General features: G+C 39.1%; 1 protein-coding gene across 2 annotated transcripts in view; it reads left to right on the top strand.

Annotated features, from left to right (window-relative positions):
• Window positions 1–21,686, top strand: part of UNC13C (unc-13 homolog C) — a 670,888-nt gene that overhangs the window by 269,680 nt on the left and 379,522 nt on the right. For both annotated transcript variants that reach the window (XR_004431983.1, XM_033190063.1), the window contains exon 8: window positions 6,291–6,510. Coding sequence is in view for 1 of the 2 variants with exons in the window: in XM_033190063.1 (XP_033045954.1) it covers window positions 6,291–6,510 (220 nt within the window). In the remaining variant the exon portion in view is untranslated. The remainder of the gene's footprint in view (window positions 1–6,290; window positions 6,511–21,686) is intronic.

The raw sequence follows: 21,686 nt of genomic DNA, 5'->3' as shown, positions 1-21,686 counted from the left end.
CTCTTTTTGGTCCTGTACCAATTTTATAATAGTTTCTTCTAATTCTGTGGAAAACGTTCATGGTAGTTTAATCGGAGTAGCATTGAATCTATAAATTACTTTGGGCAGTATGGCCATTTTCACAATATTGATTCTTCCTATCCATGAGTGTGTAATATTTTTCGATTTGTTTGTTTCCTTCTAATTTCCTTGAGCAGTAGTTTGTAGTTCTCCTTGAAGAGGTCTTTTACTTCTTTTATTAGTGTATCACTGGGTATTTTATTCTTTTTGTAGCAATTGTGAATGGGAATTTGTTCATAACTTGACTCTCTGCCTGCCTGTTGTTGGTATATAGAGATGCTAGTCATTTTTGCACGCTGATTTTGTATCCTCAGACTTTGCTGAAGTTGCTGATAAGCTTAAGCTTTTGGATTGAGACAATGGAATTTTCTAGATATAGGATGATGTCCTCTGCAAAAATACTTTGACTTCCTCTCTTCCTATTTGAATATACTTTCTTTATTTCTCTTGCCCAATTGCCCTGGCCAGAACTTCCAATACTATGTTGAATCGGAGTGGTAAGAAAGGGCATCCTTGTCTTATGCCAGTTTTAGACTCATAAGAATGCAGTCTCCACCCCAAGTAGTAAATATTAGACTTCCCACATTAAAATGGCTAAAGTTTCCCCCAGTGGAGAAATCCATATTATTTTTAGCTTCATGTATTTATCAAATTAATTATCTCATACCACCCACATCCCTTGTATACATTTTTATTGAAAGTTTGAATTGGGAAAAAAGAACATTTATAGTACATAAAAATCTATCATGTTTTGTTTTCAGATTATGTTCTGTGTCATCACAAAGCGCTTATGCTATATTGTGGTCTCCTTGAATTAAGGAATCATCTATGTTAGCCTTGTTCTGCCCTTTTTATTTGGACTCACCCCATAAGTTTCTTAGGACGATGTTAATTTATGTCTGTTATAAAGCAATAGATGTGAAAGAAAACTACTTGCATACTCACATATATAAGAATATAACCGGCCGGGCGCGGTGGCTCAAGCCTGTAATCCTAGCACTTTGGGAGGCCGAGACGGGCGGATCACGAGGTCAGGAGATCGAGACCATCCTGACTAACACGGTGAAACCCCGTCTCTACTAAAAACTACAAAAAACGAGCCGGGCGAGGTGGCGGCGCCTGTAGTCCCAGCTACTCGGGAGGCTGAGGCAGGAGAATGGCGTGAACCCGGAGGCGGAGCTTGCAGTGAGCTGAGATCCGGCCACAGCACTCCAGCCTGGGTGACAGCGCGAGACTCCGTCTCAAAAAAAAAAAAAAAAAAAAAAAAAAAGAATATAACCTTTAGTCTTTGTTTGTACTTTCTGCTACAAAAAATTATCTGAATAATTTTAGCTTCTACAGTCAATCAATCTTATAGGATGATTACTTAGATGAGCAAATCAGCACTGAAATTATGTCTGTTTTTATACCCAGGATTTTATCCTAGCATTGCTCCGTCTTCATGTTTATAACAAATTTCAAAAAGATCGTATTGTACCTAATGTTTGCTCTGCAAAAAACTCTGATGCTTTTGTCCAGAAACAATAACGTTTGTACTTTACAGAAGAGCAAACATATTTTTTCTAAAAAGTATACATCAACTACATGAAAAATGCCTCAAAACAAGAAGCACATTTTGTCTTGAAAGTATCAAAATGGGACATTTGGGGGGTATAGGAAAGGTGTGGCTTACATAAATTCATGAGGAGGATTATTTCCTCCACAGGATGAGGAGGAAAATAGAAATCCATAGGTTAGTCACTGGTTAACACAGAAAGGAAAAAGGAGAGAAATAGTGTGGCAAATTGAGGCAGACAAGCTTTGTTCCTGTTATAATTATTAACAGTTGGTAGATTAGAATATTGATGGTCTGAAAACACCAGTCACTGCTCTTGGCAGGAAGCCTGATTCCTTTATATCTCAGGCTCATTTTAGTTTCCTCAGGTAGTGATGAATAGAAAAGGCAATTCATTTCCTTCCAGTGTCCTAATTGTTCCAAAAGTGATATATTAGTGCTCCTTACTTTAAATTTATTTGTTGGAGAAGAAAGTTCTAACAAAATATTTGTCTAGGGTGTAGTCTATATGTTGTATTTGCCACAAAGGCTTATCAGAATGTGAAAACATTTCTCACTCATTTCTACAGGTTAACAAGATGTCTATACACAGCATAAAAAAATTACCTTCTTTGTTGGAATCACTTAAGCAATGTGAAAATAATGTTTTTTTTTTCTAATTGCAAGAGTATAACATCCTGTCTGTACATAAAAAAGGATACGGGAAGGATATGTATCAAATAATGCCTAACTTTAAAAGGCTAAATTGAATATTTTTATTATTTATATTAGTGCCTTTCTGTTTTATAAATTATTTTTACAATGAGCATACACTTTATTATAATCTTAAAATACATATTTTTTAGAAACATACATTTTTGTTATAGAAGATTTGAAAAGTTGTAGAAGATATGTAAAGTTTAGAAACATTTAAAATAGATTACGAGCTGATGAGAACACATGAACACAGAGTGGAACAACACACACTGCCGCCTGTCGGAGGGTGGGGGTGGGAGGAGAGAGAGCAGCAGGGAGAATAGCTAATGGATCCTGGGCTTAATACCTGGGTGGTGGGATGATCTGTGCAGCAAACCACCATGGCACATGTTTACTTATATAACCTGCACATCCTGCACATGTACCCCTGTACTTAAAATAGAATTTGGAAATTTAAAAAATTAAATAGATTAGCAGCAAGTCACTCATTTTGCCATATCACACTGTCCTTGGGTCCTAATTCTAGTAACTAGGTTTTTACTTGTTCTAGGGACCTCCATATGTCTGATTCCAAGTTGTTTACCTAGGCCAGAGACCCTCTCTTGATAACATACTCAGTTCCATCCTTCAGCTCTTATCTATAGCTGATTATTAATCTGCCTGCCCTAAGTGTTACTTTTTTGTTTGTTTGTTTAATGGTTTTTCATCCCTTCAATCTGATTCCTAATGGCAAACTACAGACTTCATTTGCTTCCATCAACAGCAAATTTTGGGGTTTCCCCTTGCTTTCCTCTGCCCTGCTTTTATTTAGTGCTCCTTACTCTTTTCACCTTATTCCATACAAAAACCCACACTTTTTCCTTCTTATAATCTTATTTCATCTTGCCTGATTTTGCTGCCGAGAAAACAGCTTTCTCCAAGATGCATTATCACCCTGAAATACCAGAATCCTCTATTATGAGATGATTTTTATATGATTTTCCTACCTATTTCATGTTCCTAAACTATCAACTCAGAATATACTTTGCTGAAAAAAGAATGTTTTCATATGGCATTTATTTTAGCGTAATTTTCAGCTTTGATAAATACATGCCCATACCCCCGAAAGTCAAGAATGAAAAGGACTCGTCATTCCCTAAAGTGATGAGCCCTTATTAGAAGGGATATATACCCTCTGGTAGGTTGTCTAATGTTTAATGTTTTTCTCTAACTTTAATAACTTTTAAATATTGGCATTTATTTCAGTGCCCCATTCAATTGCTTTTCAATGGGCTGTCTAGTAAATGTTTCATGTTTCTTATTTTCAGAAATTAGCTTCACTCTCCCTTTGCAAGAAATGAATTATGGCTCCTTAGCCAAACCAAACAAAACATTTTAATGAAATCTGCTCAGCTGTTTATTCAGAACTTTTACTTGTTTTCCTCCAGTGTGTTTAATTTTTTAGCAGGGTTATTTCTTTTTATTACTCCTACTATAACCTATGGACTTAGAGTACTGACTATCTATCACTCGACTTCAGTAAAAGCAAAGTGGACGTAGGGAATTAGATCATATATATTAATCATTTACTTAATCTTGAAATATGTGAATAAGTTCATGTTCAAAAACAACCTTATTCCCAACTCTACTTTCCATATTTATGTAAGGTACGTTACTTACTTTTCTTGTGTTCATTAGCAGACTCTGTTTTATTCCCACTCAGTATTCCATGTAATTAGAATATTTTATTATTCTATTTTTATTATTTTATTTCCATTAAAACAAATGAGTTGCCTGATGCAACTGCAAGTATATAAATTAATTCCCTTCCTAATTTTTCTTCTAGACCACAAATGCTACATTACACACACAAACACACACAGCCCCTCAGCCCAATTAGAACAGGAGACTCTGTCTGTGGGTAGCTAATGAAAAATCTGTTATGCCAAGGATTATTTCATTTGTTTTAATGATAGTGAAGATACTCACTATGCTAGGTATTAAAGAGGAGGCAAAGGTGAATAATACATGCTTCTAATTCTCAAAGAACTCTTAACAGTTCTTTATAAGACATATTCATTATGAAATGAAGCCAGGAGATTTACTTGTTTCAGACACTCTTTATTGAAAGGTGATGGATCCAGTTGTTCTATCTGAATAAACCCTAATATTAGGGTCTTCCACTTGAGTGATGCCCAAATTTGACCATATTGCTGCTCTGTAGACTCACTTGAAGTATAAAGAGCTCTGGATTGAACAGTCCCTTATCTGATAGCAAGGATGGAGCTAACCATTCAAAATTAGAAACATTTTTACTGAGGCTTCGTTCCCTGGTAGGGGACCTCCCAGTACCATTACCAAACATATTCTGGGAAAACACAGAGTGAGAGTAATGTAATAATAAAGGGAAATATGCTGTTACCATACAGTGGAATTGAAAGTTAGTCATTTCAACACTGTGGGAAAATATTCGGAAATGAGATTTGAGGATAATTAATGCAAAATATAAATGCTTCTAGTATGACTTATCAGCTAGACTCCTACAGGGTTTATGTAAATATCCATTCATTATGCATCAGGCAGTTGTGTGAAATTATCTGTAAATGTAACCTCTGAGAGTGCTGGTCTTTCTCTCAGGAAGTCACCTGCTTTGTGGGATATGAGAAGCATAGAAAAGGACCCATTTAACCAATTCTCTTTTCTATTGGCCTGTGTTTATTGTTGGTGGTGTTTTTTGTTTTGTTTTGTTTTGTTTTAATCCAGCATCAATACTAAGTGTTTATTTGGTGTTTTGAAGCCTATAGACTACTTCTGTTATCATTATATAATTTGATCTTCAAAGTAATATCATTTTAAGCAGAGCAGAGGAGGAGAGTGAGTCTTAGAGCCCTTACATCTCTCTGTAGATTACAAGATTCATAAGTGGCAGAACGTTTATTCTTTAAAAGAAATGTACCTCTACTATGTTCCAGGGACAGTGATAAGCTGTTTAGGCACTAAGAAGGAAAACATGGAAGACAGTTCCTGCTTATAGAGGCCCCTTCTAAATATCATGTGGTTGGGCCTAGGAGAACTCAGATCTCCTAGCTACTTGTTCAATATATTTTTTTCACCTCACTTATCATTAGAGAGTCCTTCCATGTGCTATTAGAAACTATTTCCTTTTAAAATATAAATCACACTTTGGGAGGCCGAGACGGGCGGATCACGAGGTCAGGAGATCGAGACCATCCTGGCTAACACCGTGAAACCCCGTCTCTACTAAAAAAAAAAAATACAAAAAACTAGCCGGACGAGGTGGCGGGCGCCTGTAGTCCCAGCTACTCGGGAGGCTGAGGCAGGAGAATGGCGTAAATCCGGGAGGCGGAGCTTGCAGTGAGCTGAGATCTGGCCACTGTACTCCAGCCTGGGCGACAGAGCGAGACTCCGTCTCAAAAAAAAATATATATATATATATAAATCACCATGGGAGAGTGCCTCATTTGACCTTATCTACTACTGATGCTTTCTTATGAATTAGGTGATATGATCCTTCCCAGGTGATAGCTGCTGAAAGCAAATTTCCTGCAGATTGAATTACAGAAGCATTCCTTGGGGCTGAGGAGGGGTGAAGTATGAGGGAGGGCAAGGGAGTCAGGAAATAACCACCTGGGTAGAAAGTAAAAGAGGTGTGGGGTTTATAGCAAAGCAGGAACTTAGACATCCTCAAGTCATTAGACCTGTGTGCTGCTGGGAAAGAAGCTGCAGACACTGGAGCCCAGTCCAGTCTGGAAGATCAGGGAGTTCTTTGTGTACAGATAACTGAATCGGGCCCTAAAACATTGAGAGAAGAATAAGTTAGCAGAGTTATTATGCTTACTGTCATGACTTGAATCAATGATCAAGGGGCTCTCTCAAAATAGCATTTTCAGAGAAAAGTGATAAAATGGTTTGTTTTACTATGAAACAATTCAAATCCACTGACTTGGCAGTACACTGGTAACTTCTCTCATGTTCACAGAAAATGCACGTCTTCAAGAAGACCTTGCAGGCATTGATCTACCCTATGTCTTCTACCACCCCACACAATTTTGAGGTCTGGACAGCTACCACGCCCACCTACTGTTATGAGTGTGAAGGGCTCCTGTGGGGCATTGCAAGGCAAGGCATGAAGTGTCTGGAGTGTGGAGTGAAATGCCACGAAAAGTGTCAGGACCTGCTAAACGCTGACTGCTTGCAGAGTGAGTACTTGGTTTGGCTGACAAAGTGGTAGGTAGAGCCTGCCTTATTCCATCTGTTTCATGTTTAATCACTTCAACTCTTGCCGGTTGTCAACAAATCCTACCCGCTCCCCTCCCACCACTTACACAAAGACACACCGTAATGTCCATCAAATCATAGTTGATGATGCAGTCTGACAGTGTTGAGCTAGGCGCTGTTAGAATCCTCAGGGTGAGTACCTGGAGTGAAATTGCACTCTCATCCAGTATAAACCTTCAAAGTGACTTCCTATCTATTTTCTTACTCGTACATCATAATAGTTCCATGAGGTAAGTGGGAATATGTAAAATCAGGTTCCCCAAACAGGGCTTAAGACATGCTCCTGCATTAGCAGCAACTGGAATTCTTTTTTCAAGCCTATCTGGTGCCTGTCTGGCAGGATCCATGTCCTTCTACAGTTCCTGCACAGGCCTTGGAAATGGGATGGCTTGGCTTTGAATGTCAACAACAAATGTAACTTACCAGGTATGTGACTTTGAGAAAATATTTTAACTTCTTGAGGCTTTACTTTTCTCCACTGTATGGGCAGAAATAACAAAATTTACCTTACAGGGTTATTGGAAAGGCTAAACGTAATAGTCTCAGCTAAGAGCCTGGAACATGGTAGATGCTCAATAAATATTAATGACTTTCCATCCTTTCACACTCTTGAATGAGTACATGCCACTTTGATTTTTATAAGTTACCTTAAATTTTTTATTTTCAAAAAAATCCTTTATTTGCTACTTTAGGTCTAGAAATGCTGATGCATCACATTCTAAAATACACATAATTGACTTTTCACTACTCTATTTGGTAGTGTTGCTTAAAAATTGCCAAAAAATTGTATTTCAACATGATGTTCATTTGCAAATCATATTTTTTTCACATCTAAATATTGTGCCCTCTATTTATTGTTTATATGGATGTAGTCAATGTAAGACATATAGATAGCTTGACACTGAAGGGAGGGGAACAGGAAAATGTGAACGATTAAATCAGAATTGCTGTCACAGCTGACTTGTAGTCACGATCATATACATTCTAAAGTTTTCTCTACCTGATTTGTATTCTCCATACAAGATCAGATCAGATTGAGGCTATGTTAATGGTTAACAAGTGCATTTTTTAAAGCAAAACAAGTGGTGTTCTTTGTTTGAAAAATAAGAAGTATAGTTAAGAATAAATATTTTAAAGGAAGGGGGATTGACTTGATATTACTCATTGAATTTACATGCAAAATCTCATAATCCAATTAATATTCAGCCCAATTGTTTAAAAAGTGAATTGTGTACAGGCATCTTAAGAAATAAGCATATTAGGGCAATGACATTTAAGAAAATAGAAAACACACTGTCATCTAAAAAAAAAATGGCTTAAATTCCTTAGAGAAAAAAATGATGCTATTCATACCTAAGAAATGAATTCATTCTTCTAGTCTTTCAGAAAGGACAGATGCTAGCCATTCATTAAACTTTAGAAACATGTTCATCATCTATTTCCATTTCTCAAAACAACACTTATTATTCCATATTTGTTAGATAAATTATGCAATTCAAAATTTTCATTGACATTCATTAAAATGCACATGTAAATTGGAAGAATCAAAAATAGTGCAGAACAATGAAGGTGGGTATGCATGTCACAGGGAGGGTTTTTTTTTTTTTTTTTGGCTAGGATTATTATTTTATTTATTTATTTTTTATTATACTTTAAGTTCTAGGGTACATGTGCACAACGCGCAGGTTTGTTACATATGTATACATGTGCCATGTTGGTGTGCTGCACCCATTAACATGTCATTTATATTAGGTATATCTCCTAATGCTATATCTCCCCCCACCACCCCCCGCACAATAGGACCCGGTGTGTGATGATCCCCTTCCTGTGTCCAAGTGATCTCATTGTTCAATTCCCACTTATGAGTGAGAACATGCGGTGTTTGGTTTTCTGTTCTTGTGATAGTTTGCTGAGAATGATGGTTTCCAGCCGCATTCATGTCCCTACAAAGGACACAAACTCATCCCTTTTTATGACTCTATAGTATTCCATGGTGTATATGTGCCACATTTTCTTAATCCAGTCTGTCACTGATGGGCATTTGGGTTGATTCCAAGTCTTTGCTATTGTGAATAGTGCCACAATAAACATACGGGTGCATGTGTCTTTATAGCAGCATGACTTATAATCCTTTGGGTGTATTTCCAGTAATGGGATGACTGAGTCAAATGGTATTTCTAGTTCTAGATCCTTGAGGAATCACCACACTGTTTTCCACAATGGTCGAACTAGTTTACAGTCCCACCAACAGTGTAAAAGTGTTCCTATTTCTCCACATCCTCTCCAGCACCGGTTGTTTTCTGATTTTTTAATGATTGCCATTCTAACTGGTGAGAGATGGTATCTCATTGTGGTTTTGATTTGCATTTCTCTGATGGCAAGTAATGATGAGCATTTTTTCATGTGTCTGTTCGCTGTATGAATGTCTTCTGTTGAGAAGTGTCTGTTCATATCCTTTGCCCACTTTTTGATGGGGTCATTTGCTTTTTTCTTGAAAATTTGATTGAGTTCTTTAAAGATTCTGGATATTAGCCCTTTGTCAGATGAGTAGATTGCAAAAATTTTCTCCCATTCTGTAGGTTGCCTGTTCACTCTGATGGTAGTTTCTTTTGCTGTGCAGAAGCTCTTTAGTTTAATTAGATCCCATTTGTCAATTTTGGCTTTTGTTGCCATTGCTTTTGGTGTTTTAGACATGAAGTCCTTGCCCATGCCTATGTCCTGAATGGTATTACCTAGCATTTCTTCTAGGGTTTTTATGGTTTTAGGTCTAATGTTTAAGTCTCTAATCCATCTTGAATTAATTTTTGTATAAGGAGTAAGGAAATGATCCTGTTTCAGCTTTCTACTTGTGGCTAGCCAATTTTCCCAGCACCATTTATTAAATAGGGAATCCTTTCCCCATTTCTTGTTTTTGTCAGGTTTATCAAAGATCAGATGGCTGTAGATGTGTGGTATTATTTCTGAGGGCTCTGTTCTGTTCCATTGGTCTATATTTCTGTTTTGGTACCAGTACCATGCTGTTTTGGTTACTGTAGCCTTGTAGTATAGTTTGAAGTCAGGTAGCGTGATGCCTCCAGCTTTGTTCTTTTGGGTTAGGATTGTCTTGGCAATGCGGGCTCTTTTTTGGTTCCATATGAACTTTAAAGCAGTTTTTTCCAATTCTGTGAAGAAACTCATTGGTAGCTTGATGGGGATGGCATTGAATGTATAAATTACCTTGGGCAGTATGGCCATTTTCACAATATTGATTCTTCCTATCCATGAGCATGCTATGTTCTTCAATTTGTCTGTGTCCTCTTTTATTTCACTGAGCAGTGGTTTGTAGTTCTCCTTGAAGAGGTCCTTTACATCCCTTGTAAGTTGGATTCCTAGGTATTTTATTCCCTTTGAAGCTATTGTGAACGGGAGTTCAGTTATGATTTGGCTCTCTGTTTGTTTGCTACTGGTGTATAAGAATGCTTGTGATTTTTGCACATTGATTTTGTATCCTGAGACTTTGCTGAAATTGCTTATCAGTTTAAGGAGATTTTGGGCTGAGACGATGGGGTTTTCTAAATATACAATCGTGTCATCTGCAAACAGGGACAATTTGACTTCTTCTTTTGTTAACTGAATATGTTTATTTCTTTCTCTTGCCTGATTGCCCTAGCCAGAACTTCCTACACTTACGTTGAATAGGAGTGGTGAGAGAGGGCATCCCTGTCTTGTGCCAGTTTTCAAAGGGAATGCTTCCAGTTTTTACCCATTCAGTATGATATTGGCTGTGGATTTGTCATAAGTAGCTCTTATTATTTTGAGATACATTTCATCAATACTGAATTTATTGAGAGTTTTTAGCGTAAAGGGCTGTTGAATTTTGTCAAAAGCCTTTTCTGCATCTATTGAGATAATCATGTGGTTTTTGTCTTTGATTCTGTTTATATGCTGGATTACGTTTATTGATTTGCATATGTTGAACCAGCCTTGCATCCCAGGGATGAAACCCACTTGATCATGGTGGATAAGCTTTTTGATGTGCTTGATTCGGTTTGCCAGTATTTTATTGAGGATTTTGGCATCAATGTTCATCAGAGATATTAGTCTAAAATTCCCTTTTTTTGTTGTGTCTCTGTCAGGCTTGGTATCAGCATGATGTTGGCCTCTTAAAATGAGTTAGGGGGATTCCCTCTTTTTCTATTGATTGAAATAGTTTCAGAAGGAATGGTACAAACTCCACCTTGTACCTCTGGTAGAATTCAGCTGTGAATCCATCTGGTCCTGGACTTTTTTTGGTTGGTGTGCTATTAATTATCGCCTCAATTTCAGAGCCTACTATTGGTCTATTCAGGGATTCCACTTCTTCCTGGTTTAGTCTTGGGAGAGTGTAAGTGTCCAGGAAATTATCCATTTCTTCTAGGTTTTCTAGTTTATTTGCATAGAGGTGTTTATAGTATTCTCTGATGGTAGTTTGTATTTCTGTGGGGTCGGTGGTGATATCCCCTTATCATTTTTTATTACATCTATTTGATTCCTCTCTCTTTTCTTCTTTATTAGTCTTGCTAGCGGTCTGTCAATTTTGTTGATCTTTTCAAAAAACCAACTCCTGGATTCATTGATTTTTTGGAGGGTTTTTTGTGTCTCTATCTCCTTCAGTTCTGCTCTGATCTTAGTTATTTCTTGCCTTCTGCTAGCTTTTGAATGTGTTTGCTCTTGCTTCTCTAGTTCTTTTAGTTGTGATGTTAGGGTGTCAATTTTGGATCTTTCCTGCTTTCTCTTGTGGGCATTTAGTGCTATAAATTTCCCTCTACACACTGCTTTAAATGTGTCCCAAAGATTCTGGTATGTTGTATCTTTGTTCTCATTGGTTTCAAAGAACATCTTTATTTCTGCCTTCATTTTGTTATGTACCCAGTAGTCATTCAGGAGCAGGTTGTTCAGTTTCCATGTAGTTGAGTGGTTTTGATTGAGTTTCTTAGTCCCGAGTTCTAGTTTGATTGCACTGTGGTCTGAGAGACAGTTTGTTATAATTTCTGTTCTTTTACATTTGCTGAAGAGTGCTTTCCAACTATGTGGTCAATTATGGAATAAGTGTGATGTGGTGCTGAGAAGAATGTATATTCTGTTGATTTGGGGTGGAGAGTTCTCTAGATGTCTACTAGGTCTGCTTGGTGCAGAGTTGAGTTCAATTCCTGGATATCCTTGTTAACTTTCTGTCTCATTGATCTGTCTAATGTTGACAGTGGGATGTTAAAGTCTCCCATTATTATTGCATGGAAGTCTAAGTCTCTTTGTAAGTCTCTAAAGACTTGCTTTATGAATCTGGGTGCTCCTGTATTGGGCGCATGTATATTTAGGATAGTTAGCTCTTCCTGATGAATTGATCCCTTTACCATTATGTAATGGCCTTCTTTGTCTCTTTTGATCTTTGTTGGTTTAAAGTCTGTTTTACCAGAGACTAGGATTGCAACCCCTGCTTTTTTTTGTTTTCCATTTGCTTGGTAGATCTTCCTCCATCCCTTTATTTTGAGCCTATGTGTGTCTCTGCATGTGAGATGGGTCTCCTGAACACAGCAAACGGATGGGTCTTGACTCTTTATCCAATTTGCCAGTCTGTGTCTTTTAATTGGACCATTTAGTCCATTTACATTTAAGGTTAATATTATATGTGAACTTGATCCTGTCATTATGATATTAGCTGGTTATTTTGTCAGCTAGTTGATGCAGTTTCTTCCTAGCATCAATGGACTTTACATTTTGACATGTTTTTGCAATGGCTGGTACCTGTTGTTCCTTTCCATGTTTAGTGCTTCCTTCAGGATCTCTTGTAGGGCAGGCCTGGTGGTGGAAAAATCTCTAAGCATTTGCTTATCTGTAAAGGATTTTATTTCTCTTTCACTTATGAAAATTAGTTTGGCTGGATGTGAAATTCTGGGTTGAAAATTCTTTTCTTTAAGAATGTTGAATATTGGTCCCCACTCTCTTCTGGCTTGGAGAGTTTCTGCCAAGAGATCTGCTGTTAGTCTGATGGGCTTCCCTTTGTGGGTAACCCGACCTTTCTCTCTGGCTGCCATTAACATTTTTTCCTTCATTTCAACTTTGGTGAATCTGACAATTATGTGTCTTGGAGTTGCTCTTCTGGAGGAGTATCTTTGTGGCGTTCTCTGTATTTCCTCAGTTTGAATGTTGGCCTGCTTTACTAGGTTGGGGAAGTTCTCCTGGATGATATCCTGCAGAGTGTTTTCCAGCTTGCTTCCATTTTCCCTGTCACTGTCAGGCACACCAGTCAGATGTAGATTTGGTCTTTTCACATAATCCCATATTTCTTGGAGACTTTGTTCATTTCTTTTTATTCTTTTTTCTCTACACTTCCCTCCTTGCTTCATTTCATTCATTTGATCTTCAATCACTGATACTCTTTCTTCCAGTTGATCGAGTTGGTTACTGAAGCTTCTACATTTGTCATGTAGTTCTCATGTTTTCATCTCTATCAGTTCTTTTAAGGACTTCTCTACATTGGTTATTCTAGTTAGCCATTCGTCAAATCTTTTTTAAGGTTTTTAGTTTCTTTGTGCTGGTTACATAGTTCTTCCTTTAGCTCTGAGAAGTTTGATCAACTGAAGGCTGCTTCTCTCAACTCGTCAAAGTCATTCTCTGTCCAGATTTGTTCCATTGCTGGCGATGAGCCGCATTCCTTTGGAGGGGGAGATGCGCTCTGATTGTTTGAATTTCCAGCTTTTCTGCACTGCTTTTTCCCCATCTTTGTGGTTTTATCTGTCTTTTGTCTTTGATGATTGTGACGTACTGATGGGGTTTTGGTGTGGGTTTCCTTTCTGTTTGTTAGTTTTCCTTCTCACAGTCAGGACCCTCAGCTGTAGGTCTGTTGGAGTTTGCTTGAGTTCCACTCCTGACCCTGTTTGCCTGGGTATCAGCAGCAGAGGCTGTAGAAGATAGAATATTGCTGAACAGCGAGTGTTGCTGTCTGATTCTTGCTCTGGAAGATTCGTCTCAGGGGTGTACCCTGCTGTGTGAGGTGTGAGGTGTCAGTCTGCACCTAGTGGGGGATGTCTCCCAGTTAGGTTACTCAGGGGTCAGGGACCCACTTGAGGAGGCAGTCTGTCCGTTCTCAGACTCAACCTCCATGCTGGGAGATCCACTGCTCTCTTCAAAGCTGTCAGACAGGGGCATTTATCTCTGCTGAGGTTTCTGCTGCTTTTTGTTTGGCTATGCCCTGTTCCCAGAGGAGGAGTCTAGAGAGGCAGGCCGGCCTCCTTGAGCTGTGGTGGGCTCCACCCAATTCGAGCTTCCCGGAGGCTTTGTTTACCTACTTAAGCCTCAGCAATGGCGGGTGCTTCCCCAGCCTCGCTGCCGCCTTGCAGTTAGATCTCAGACTGCTGTGCTAGCAATGAGGGAGGCTCAGTGGGCATGGGACCCTCTGGGCCAGGTGTGGGATATAATCTCCTGGTGTGCCATTTGCTAAGACCCTTGGTAAAGCACAGTATTAGGGTGGAGGTTACCCAATTTTCCAGGTGTTGTGTGTCTCAATTTCCTTTGGTTAGGAAAAGGAACTCCCTTCCCCCTTGTGCTTCCCAGGTGAGGCAATGCCCGGCCCTGATTCAGCTGTTGCCGGTCAGGCTGCATCTGCGGACCAGCGCCAACTGTCCAACACGCCCAGTGAGATGAACCTGGTACCTCAGATGAAAATGCAGAAATCACCCATCTTCTGTGTCGCTCATGCTGGGAGCTGGAGCCTGGAGCTGTTCCTATTCGGCATCTTGGGTGCCAGGGAGGGGTTTTTTAAATCCATTTTTACTTTTTCCCTAAAATTCACACTCTCATATTGATCAGAAAGAGGTTCTACAAGTATGTGTATTTAACTTCATAACTTTCCATGATAACTATCAATAAAATTTGAAATTCTCCCTACAGAATCAGTGACATTACCTTAAAAAATTTCTCTAATTCATTGTTTTAAGCCCCCAAAAATGGCAGTGATGACACTATATATGAGATAATTTCATGAATGCCAACACTGAAGAAAAGGAAAGAATAAAAAGCTAAGAAAATCAGTGTTCAATAGAAGGTATAGCTAATTCAGCCCCCTCTAAATGTAAGAAAGTTCTACAATTTTCTTTATAAAATGACCATTCAATCTCGTAATATTTCCAGGGAAACTTTAAACCCTTGGTAGGCAGTTTAACTCATGATTTCAAAATGCTAGTTCATGAATTAAAATTTAAGCCAAGGTGTTTTTCCTTGTAATTTTTACCCATTAAACCATATCTTACTTATGGAGAAAATATTTAATAAATTCTATTAAATATGACAATTTTTCATGTACTGAAAAGTAATTATCTAATTTTCTACAGATTTCTAGTACTGTGTTTATTTAGATAATTCTTTTCTGAATAATTCTAGTCTATCAGCATACACATGCTAAAAGAAATTAAATTCTCTACATGTGGTCTGACCAGTGGCCCATGCAAAAGACAGAATATGTAAAGTTACTTCAAATTGATTTAAATTAGGTGTTTCCTTACCATGAAGTCTTGGGTCTGTGACCTGTGCACCTTCAGTCAAGTGGAACTAGACCAGGTGATGGTGAAATCCCACTCACTGCTCCAATGCTTCCTTGCGGGTTCAGAGATGCATGGAAATGTCCAGTCAATTCCCCAAAGAGCTTCATCTAACGCCCTCTCTAGCTAATTGTACTTGATGGTAGTTCCCAGATTTTACCAGCTTCTTGGCCCAAAACTGATAGCCACAGGGTGGTGAGAAGGAGATCAAATGGAAACAGGGAGAAAAATGAGAAAAGAGACCTGATTTATATTCCTTCAATAAAATCAGTGGTAGCAGCCAGAGTTCACCTGCTTTTTCTTTAATTAGTTCATTTGCGTCTCGTCACCTAAAAAGACATTTTATTCTTTTTGAAAAAAGCATTTGGTGGTGAAATAATTTAATTATAATAAATGGAGGAGCAGGTTGTGACTCTGAATTATGTTAACATAACTCGTAAGGAACTTGCTGTGGCACCTCAGTGGTAGCTTTAAACTAGAAAAAGGCCGTGTTGGCTGGGATGAAGGTTGTCTGCAGAGTGAGTCATATGTAGAAGAGACATCGTATGTAAAATATTTTCCTTGATTATCCTTTCAGTGTAGAAAAGAGACAGCTACAGAGATTGGAAAAAAATGCAAATAATCATGGCACTTTCCTTACACATCTCCAAAGAAGGAATCCCAGAGTCTCACTGAATAAACATTCTGCCTACTTTTAATTCCTAACTAGAAATTTCAAGCACCTGCATGAGGCCAGAAAATATTTCACCAAACGTTCAGCAAAGAAGCATTTTGTGAGATGTGTTCTTTAGTTCTATGTGCTTCACACTGACATTATGTTGAACTTATGTGTCCTAAGACAAGCAATGAATAAATTCATAGTATTAATAAAATCTGACTAACATACTCTTGTTTGCAAATTAGATATTGATTCTCCTTTCTTTGTTGCCCTATTACCACATTTCAAAATCATATATTAAGACAGTCAAATATTTGTATATATTGAGCCTCTATTGTGGGTAGGAGCTTTATTCTGGGTTCTCAGAGCTGCAAGGAAAGTAAGTGGTACTTTTCCTGGACTCAACCTTATTTTGTAATATATAACTTAGATGAACAGATGTGAACATGTATCTTGGAAACTTTTGACATTTTACTCTTTCAATAACAGTTTTACAATATATGTTTAAGTAATGAGTACTCAGGAAACTTAGAAGTAGGATTCCTTTTATCCAGTGCTACTTAACACATATTTAAGCAAAGGGGCTACTTAACAAATGTTGTTAAACTAATGGATGAAGGAGCAAGAACTACAACTAGAAATAACCAGTTATGCTTTAAATATCATCTTTCCATATAAGCATATGCTATTAAGGGAGCTTCGAGATTAATGGATTGGGAAACTCAGTCTACTGCTTTGGCTGATTTCAGAAGATTTAGTGTCTCATCAAAAAGAATCAAGTGAGTGGTGTAAGCAGGATTAGAAATCAGGTCTCTGAACTCAGCCTGGTGTTCTTTGCTAACTTACAAATAAATTTGCAAAGTCAGTCCTAGGGGGAAGAAAAGGAAAGTTACTGAATTTTATTTTCAGTGCTGTCTCACTTTCTCATATGGGAGAAAGCACATATGCGACCCCTGAATTGTAGACGTTCTATGCTGCCTGGAGTGTAGCCTCCCAGAGTTCCCCACCATGATAACCCCTCAGGACCCGCCATCTACAGCCAACCGCCAATAAATCCTCAATGCTGCTGAAACGGGAAAAGTTCCCATGTCCTCCTTGCAGGGCGTGTGATGGGCCCCATTGCTCAGACCTCTAGGGGAGTACACAGATGGGTAGGGAGCCCCACAACAGTGTCTAGGGGTGAATGTTTACAGTTGAAGCCCCAGTGGGCATGGATGCTCTTTACAGGATGCTCTTTAAGTTTAGCTGCCTGTAGGTGGCCTGTGTTAGCTCATTTAGATCCCTCCCTTATCGCAAGGACAGAAGGCTTTCTGTATCTCAGGGTTCCTTTCTTGGTGTACTGGACGAATTGGATCACAGGTGGGTTTGGAGAATGAGTGCAAGGTTTTACTGAGTGGAAGTACCTCTCAGCAGATAGGGGAGCCAGAAGGGAGATGGTTTTCCCCTGGAGCCAGGCGGCTTGGAGGCCTGGGCTCTCCTCTAACTGCCCTGGCCAAACTCCACCATGTTCTGTCAGTTGATGGCCTGCCGGCAGGCCGATGTCTGTCCTGTGCTCTTCCACCTGGTGTGCTCCCCTTGATGTCCTCTCAACATCCAGCCACTTGTGTCTCTTTCTACCAGTGTGTTTATCTGGATGTCCAGCCGCCTATGTGTTCCTCTACTGATGTGCTCCTCTCCACATCCAGCTGCCTGCGTGTCTGCTGGCTAGGGCCTTAGAGTTTTTATAGGCACAGGATGGGGGCGTGGCAGGCCAGGGTTGTCTTGGGAAATGCAACATTTGAGGAGGAAAGCAAAAATGCTGTCCTCACTTAGGTCCCTGGGCAGAGGCCCAGGGGTGGAGCCCTAGCCAGGGACCACACCCTTCCCCTTCAGGCACTTCCCTGACCCCCTTCTGTATCTCTACCACCTCTATCCCAGCATGTTATTGCATTGAATTTTCAACAACACTAAAAGGGAAATGAATGCAACCGTCAGTTCCTTAACCCAAAGGAACAGACTAATAATGGAGCATTTTCAGGTGTTGGGGTTGGCTGCTGGAGAGAGACTAAGAGGACGAATATGCCTTGCATAATGCCGTAGAGGTATTCTACATAACATACTCAATGGATATCAATGCATGTCTTTTCATAGTGTTGAGCTACTTAAAAATAATCTGACTTCCAGTCTTATTGCAACGGTAATGTTTTTAAAACTTCCCTGAGCATCATTTTCATCATGTGTGAAAACAGTTAATAATACTTGTCAATGACCTCCAGCTAGAGACCACCAGGAGCACACCTGTAGTTTCAAACAGTATGTTTTATTACTCATTACTGTGAGGGAGAACATACACTAGGGTGACTGTAGGGCATGTTGGCAAGACGGTGCTAGAACACAGAGCTGTACTCTGGATGGGGTGTTGTGTGGAAGTGAGGACAATTCTATGATTTTGTGTCTGTAAACATCTAACCTAGAAGGAAGGCAGAGTTGACTGAAGCCACAGCTTTACAGTAGTCCCTCCTTATTAGTGGTTTCACTTTGCAGTTTCAGTCCCCTGCAGTATGGTCCAAAAATATTAAATAGGAAATTCTGGAAATAAACAAAGTAAAAGTTTTAAGTCGCTTACCATTTTTAGTAGCGTGATTAAATCTGCTATCCTTCTTGGATGGAAAATCATCCCTTTGTCAGTGTATCCACCCTATAGATGCTACTTACCCCATAGTCACTTAGGAGCTTTCTTGGTGATCAGATTAAAATAAAATAAAACAATGACAACAACAACAAGAAAACACTATACCATAAAGATAGAGTTGGGTACTATCTGAGGTTTCAGGTATTCCTGAAGGCTTTGGAATGCATTCCCTGGGGATAAAAGAGGACAATTATACATCCTAAAGAAACAATGGCCATGCATATTAGTTGAAAGAGGGAATATTTGATATTTTGTGGTTTACAGAGTGCTATGTTTTGTCTATGCTTAGGAAAAAGAAGGAAGCGGCCTTGTTTGTCTTAGTTTAACACTGTCGCAGGTGACCATGTCTAAGGTTGGTGCTCTTTGAAATTGCTCATGTCCAAGAAAAGAACAATGTAGCCTAGCTGTGAGCACCAGGCCAGCCCTGAACAACACTGTGAACTAGTTGCGTTAGCAAAGTTCCTAGAAGTCAGAGTCTGGGTTATGAAAAAATAGAAATAAAAATCAATCTTGTTTTGAAAATTTTGATGTTTAATTTTCTTTTGCTTTGTATTTTTTTTGAAAAGTATATGAGGAAATCTATGTAACTAAATGTGATACAAAGAAAAATATCTTCCTCCTTCCATAACTCTCTTGGTTTCTTCTCTTTTTCCTTGCTTAGTCAAAGTATTTTGAAAATTGAGCACATTTTAAATTATAATTGATTTGTTCCCCTAAACAATATAGATAGCTTTTGACTCTGTGGTGACTGGAAAACATCGAGAAAATGCCGATGAGATATAGTCGCTTTAACATACTGTTATGTGAGCGCATTCCTGATTTTTTATTTTTAAAACATGCTTGTTTTCAAATTTGTTCTAAAAGTTTGCATTTACCAATAATGAGATGATTGAATATGGTGGGGATGCTATAGGCAGAAGAGAAAAGACCTGACAGTTTTTTGTTTGCTGTTGGTGCCAGACTCCCTGACACTGGTCATTTTAGAGAAGTGGCAGTTCCTTGGGAAGTGGGCGACCTTCTCCTCTTTTCCCACTGTCAGTGACAGAGTTATCTACAGGCTCTCACCTACACGAATGGGAGATGATGTTATGTTAGATTTGTGCTCCTCCAATTACCTTCTGTTAAATGTCAGTCCTTTGTTGTTTGCGAAAAATAAGGAGTGTGTGGCTTTGATACTACAAGAAAAAGGAGGCTGCTAACTTGAAGACTGGGGGAGTTGCAGGTCTGTTCCTTGAAAAGACTGCAGGCATGTTAAAAAAAGAAGGGTTCATATTATCCTGGATGTAAGACATCTGAAAGGAAATGGGTAGAGAATGGCAACTGAATGTCCACCCACATGATGTCATGGGGGCAAAAAGCAGAGAGACAATGAAAGCAGGCCCACCTACATCTTTTTACTGGGAAATAAAGAAAAAAAGCAGTAAAGACCTATTTCCCATGTCAGAGAGGCTCCTAAAGAAAGAAAGGAGTACACAAATGCCTCAATATCAGACCCTCTGAATGCTGTCCATGGATGTTAACCACCCACTTTCTCTGGGTCCATCAATTTCAAGTTCAGGTAAGGCTTTATGGATGTCAATAAATAAATAAATAAATAAATAAGTTATTTTTCTCTAGCTTTTTTTAAACTCAAATTTCTTTCATCTTTAAGCCCTTCATTGGCCCTCATCTAGCAAATAGATATAGAGCATCCAGCCTACTGCAGAAACTGTCCAAGTGAGAGTTTTCCAGGAGTGGTTTCAGCGGTCAAGTGATTTTGAAGCTCAAACCCCTAAAATTTCTTACTAATGTGAAATTATTATTATTATTTTTATTTTGAGACAAAGTCCCACTCTGTCTCCCAGGTTGGAGTGCAGTGGCACAATCTTGGCTCACTGCAACCTTCGCCTGCTGGGTTCAAGCCATTCTCCTGCCTCAGCTTCCTAAGTAACTGGAACTACAGACGTGCATCACCACACCCGGCTAATTTTTTGTAGTTTTTTGGTAGACATGGAGTTTCACCATGTTTGCCAGGCTGGTTACGAACTCTTGACCTCAAGCGATCCGCCCGCCTTGGCCTCCAAAAGTGCTGGGATTACAGGTGTAAGCCACCACTCCTGGCCTGAAGTTCTTTAATAAATGCCTAAACCTTCACCTTTTTGGCATTCTGAAATCACTACACTTGTTCCATTACTATTACGAAAGCTATATGCATTATCTCTTTGAGTCCTGATACTGTTAAGAGAGACACTACTACTATTTCCAACTGTTTTTCAGATGAGGAAGCTAAGGCTGAGAGAGATAAATGAACTAGCTCAAGACTAAAAGGTTAGGATCTTAGTCTATTTCAGTTGCATAAAAAAGTACCATAAACTGGGTGACTTATAAACAACACAGATTTATTACCCACAGTTCTGAAGGTGGGAAGCCCAAGATGAGGGTTTCAGCACAGTCAGGGCCTGTTGAGGGCGACCTTCCGGGTTGCAGACTGCTGACTTCCCACTGCATCTTCACACAGTAGAAGGGGCAAGTGAGCTCCCTTGAGCCTATAAAGCCACTAATCCCATTGTTGAGGGCTCTGCTTTCATGACCTAGCCACTTCCCAAAGGCCTCATCTTTTAACATTATCACATTGGGGATTAAGTTTCAATATATGACTTTCAATGGGATGCAAACATTCAAACCATGCCAGTTAGTAAGTGGCAGATCAGGATTCACCCTCAAGATTTTGTCCTCTACCCAAGTGTATTAGTCCGTTGTCAAACTGCTGATAAAGACATACGCAAGACTGGGTAATTTACAAAGAAAAGAGGTTTACTGGACTCACAGTCCCACATGGCTGGGGAGGCCTAACAATCATGGCAAGGTGAAAGGCAGGTCTTACATGGTATCAGGCCAAGAGAAAGAATGAGAACCAAATGAAAAGGGTTTCTCCTTATAAAGCCATCAGATCTCGTGATACTTATTCACTACCATGAGAACAGTATGGGGCAACTGCCCTCATGATTCAGTTATCTCCCACCAGGTCCCTCCCAAAACACTTGGGAATTATGGGAGCTAAAATTCAAGATGAGATTTGGGTGAGGACACAGCCAAACCATGTCACTGAAGCATCACTAGTTACTGTGCACTTTTACTTTATCTGAAAGTGAAACTCTTTATATATTTCTTCTATTTATAGTTGGCATTCATGTTCTTGCTTTATGCTCACTAAGTGCACATGGCATGTAGGTTAAC

The sequence above is a fragment of the Trachypithecus francoisi genome, unplaced genomic scaffold, assembly GCF_009764315.1.
Source record: "Trachypithecus francoisi isolate TF-2019V2 unplaced genomic scaffold, Tfra_2.0 Lachesis_group3, whole genome shotgun sequence".
Taxonomy (NCBI): Eukaryota; Metazoa; Chordata; class Mammalia; order Primates; family Cercopithecidae; genus Trachypithecus; species Trachypithecus francoisi.
The sequence above is the reverse complement of the archived record's forward strand: the minus strand, read 5'-3'. Positions and strand labels throughout refer to the sequence as shown.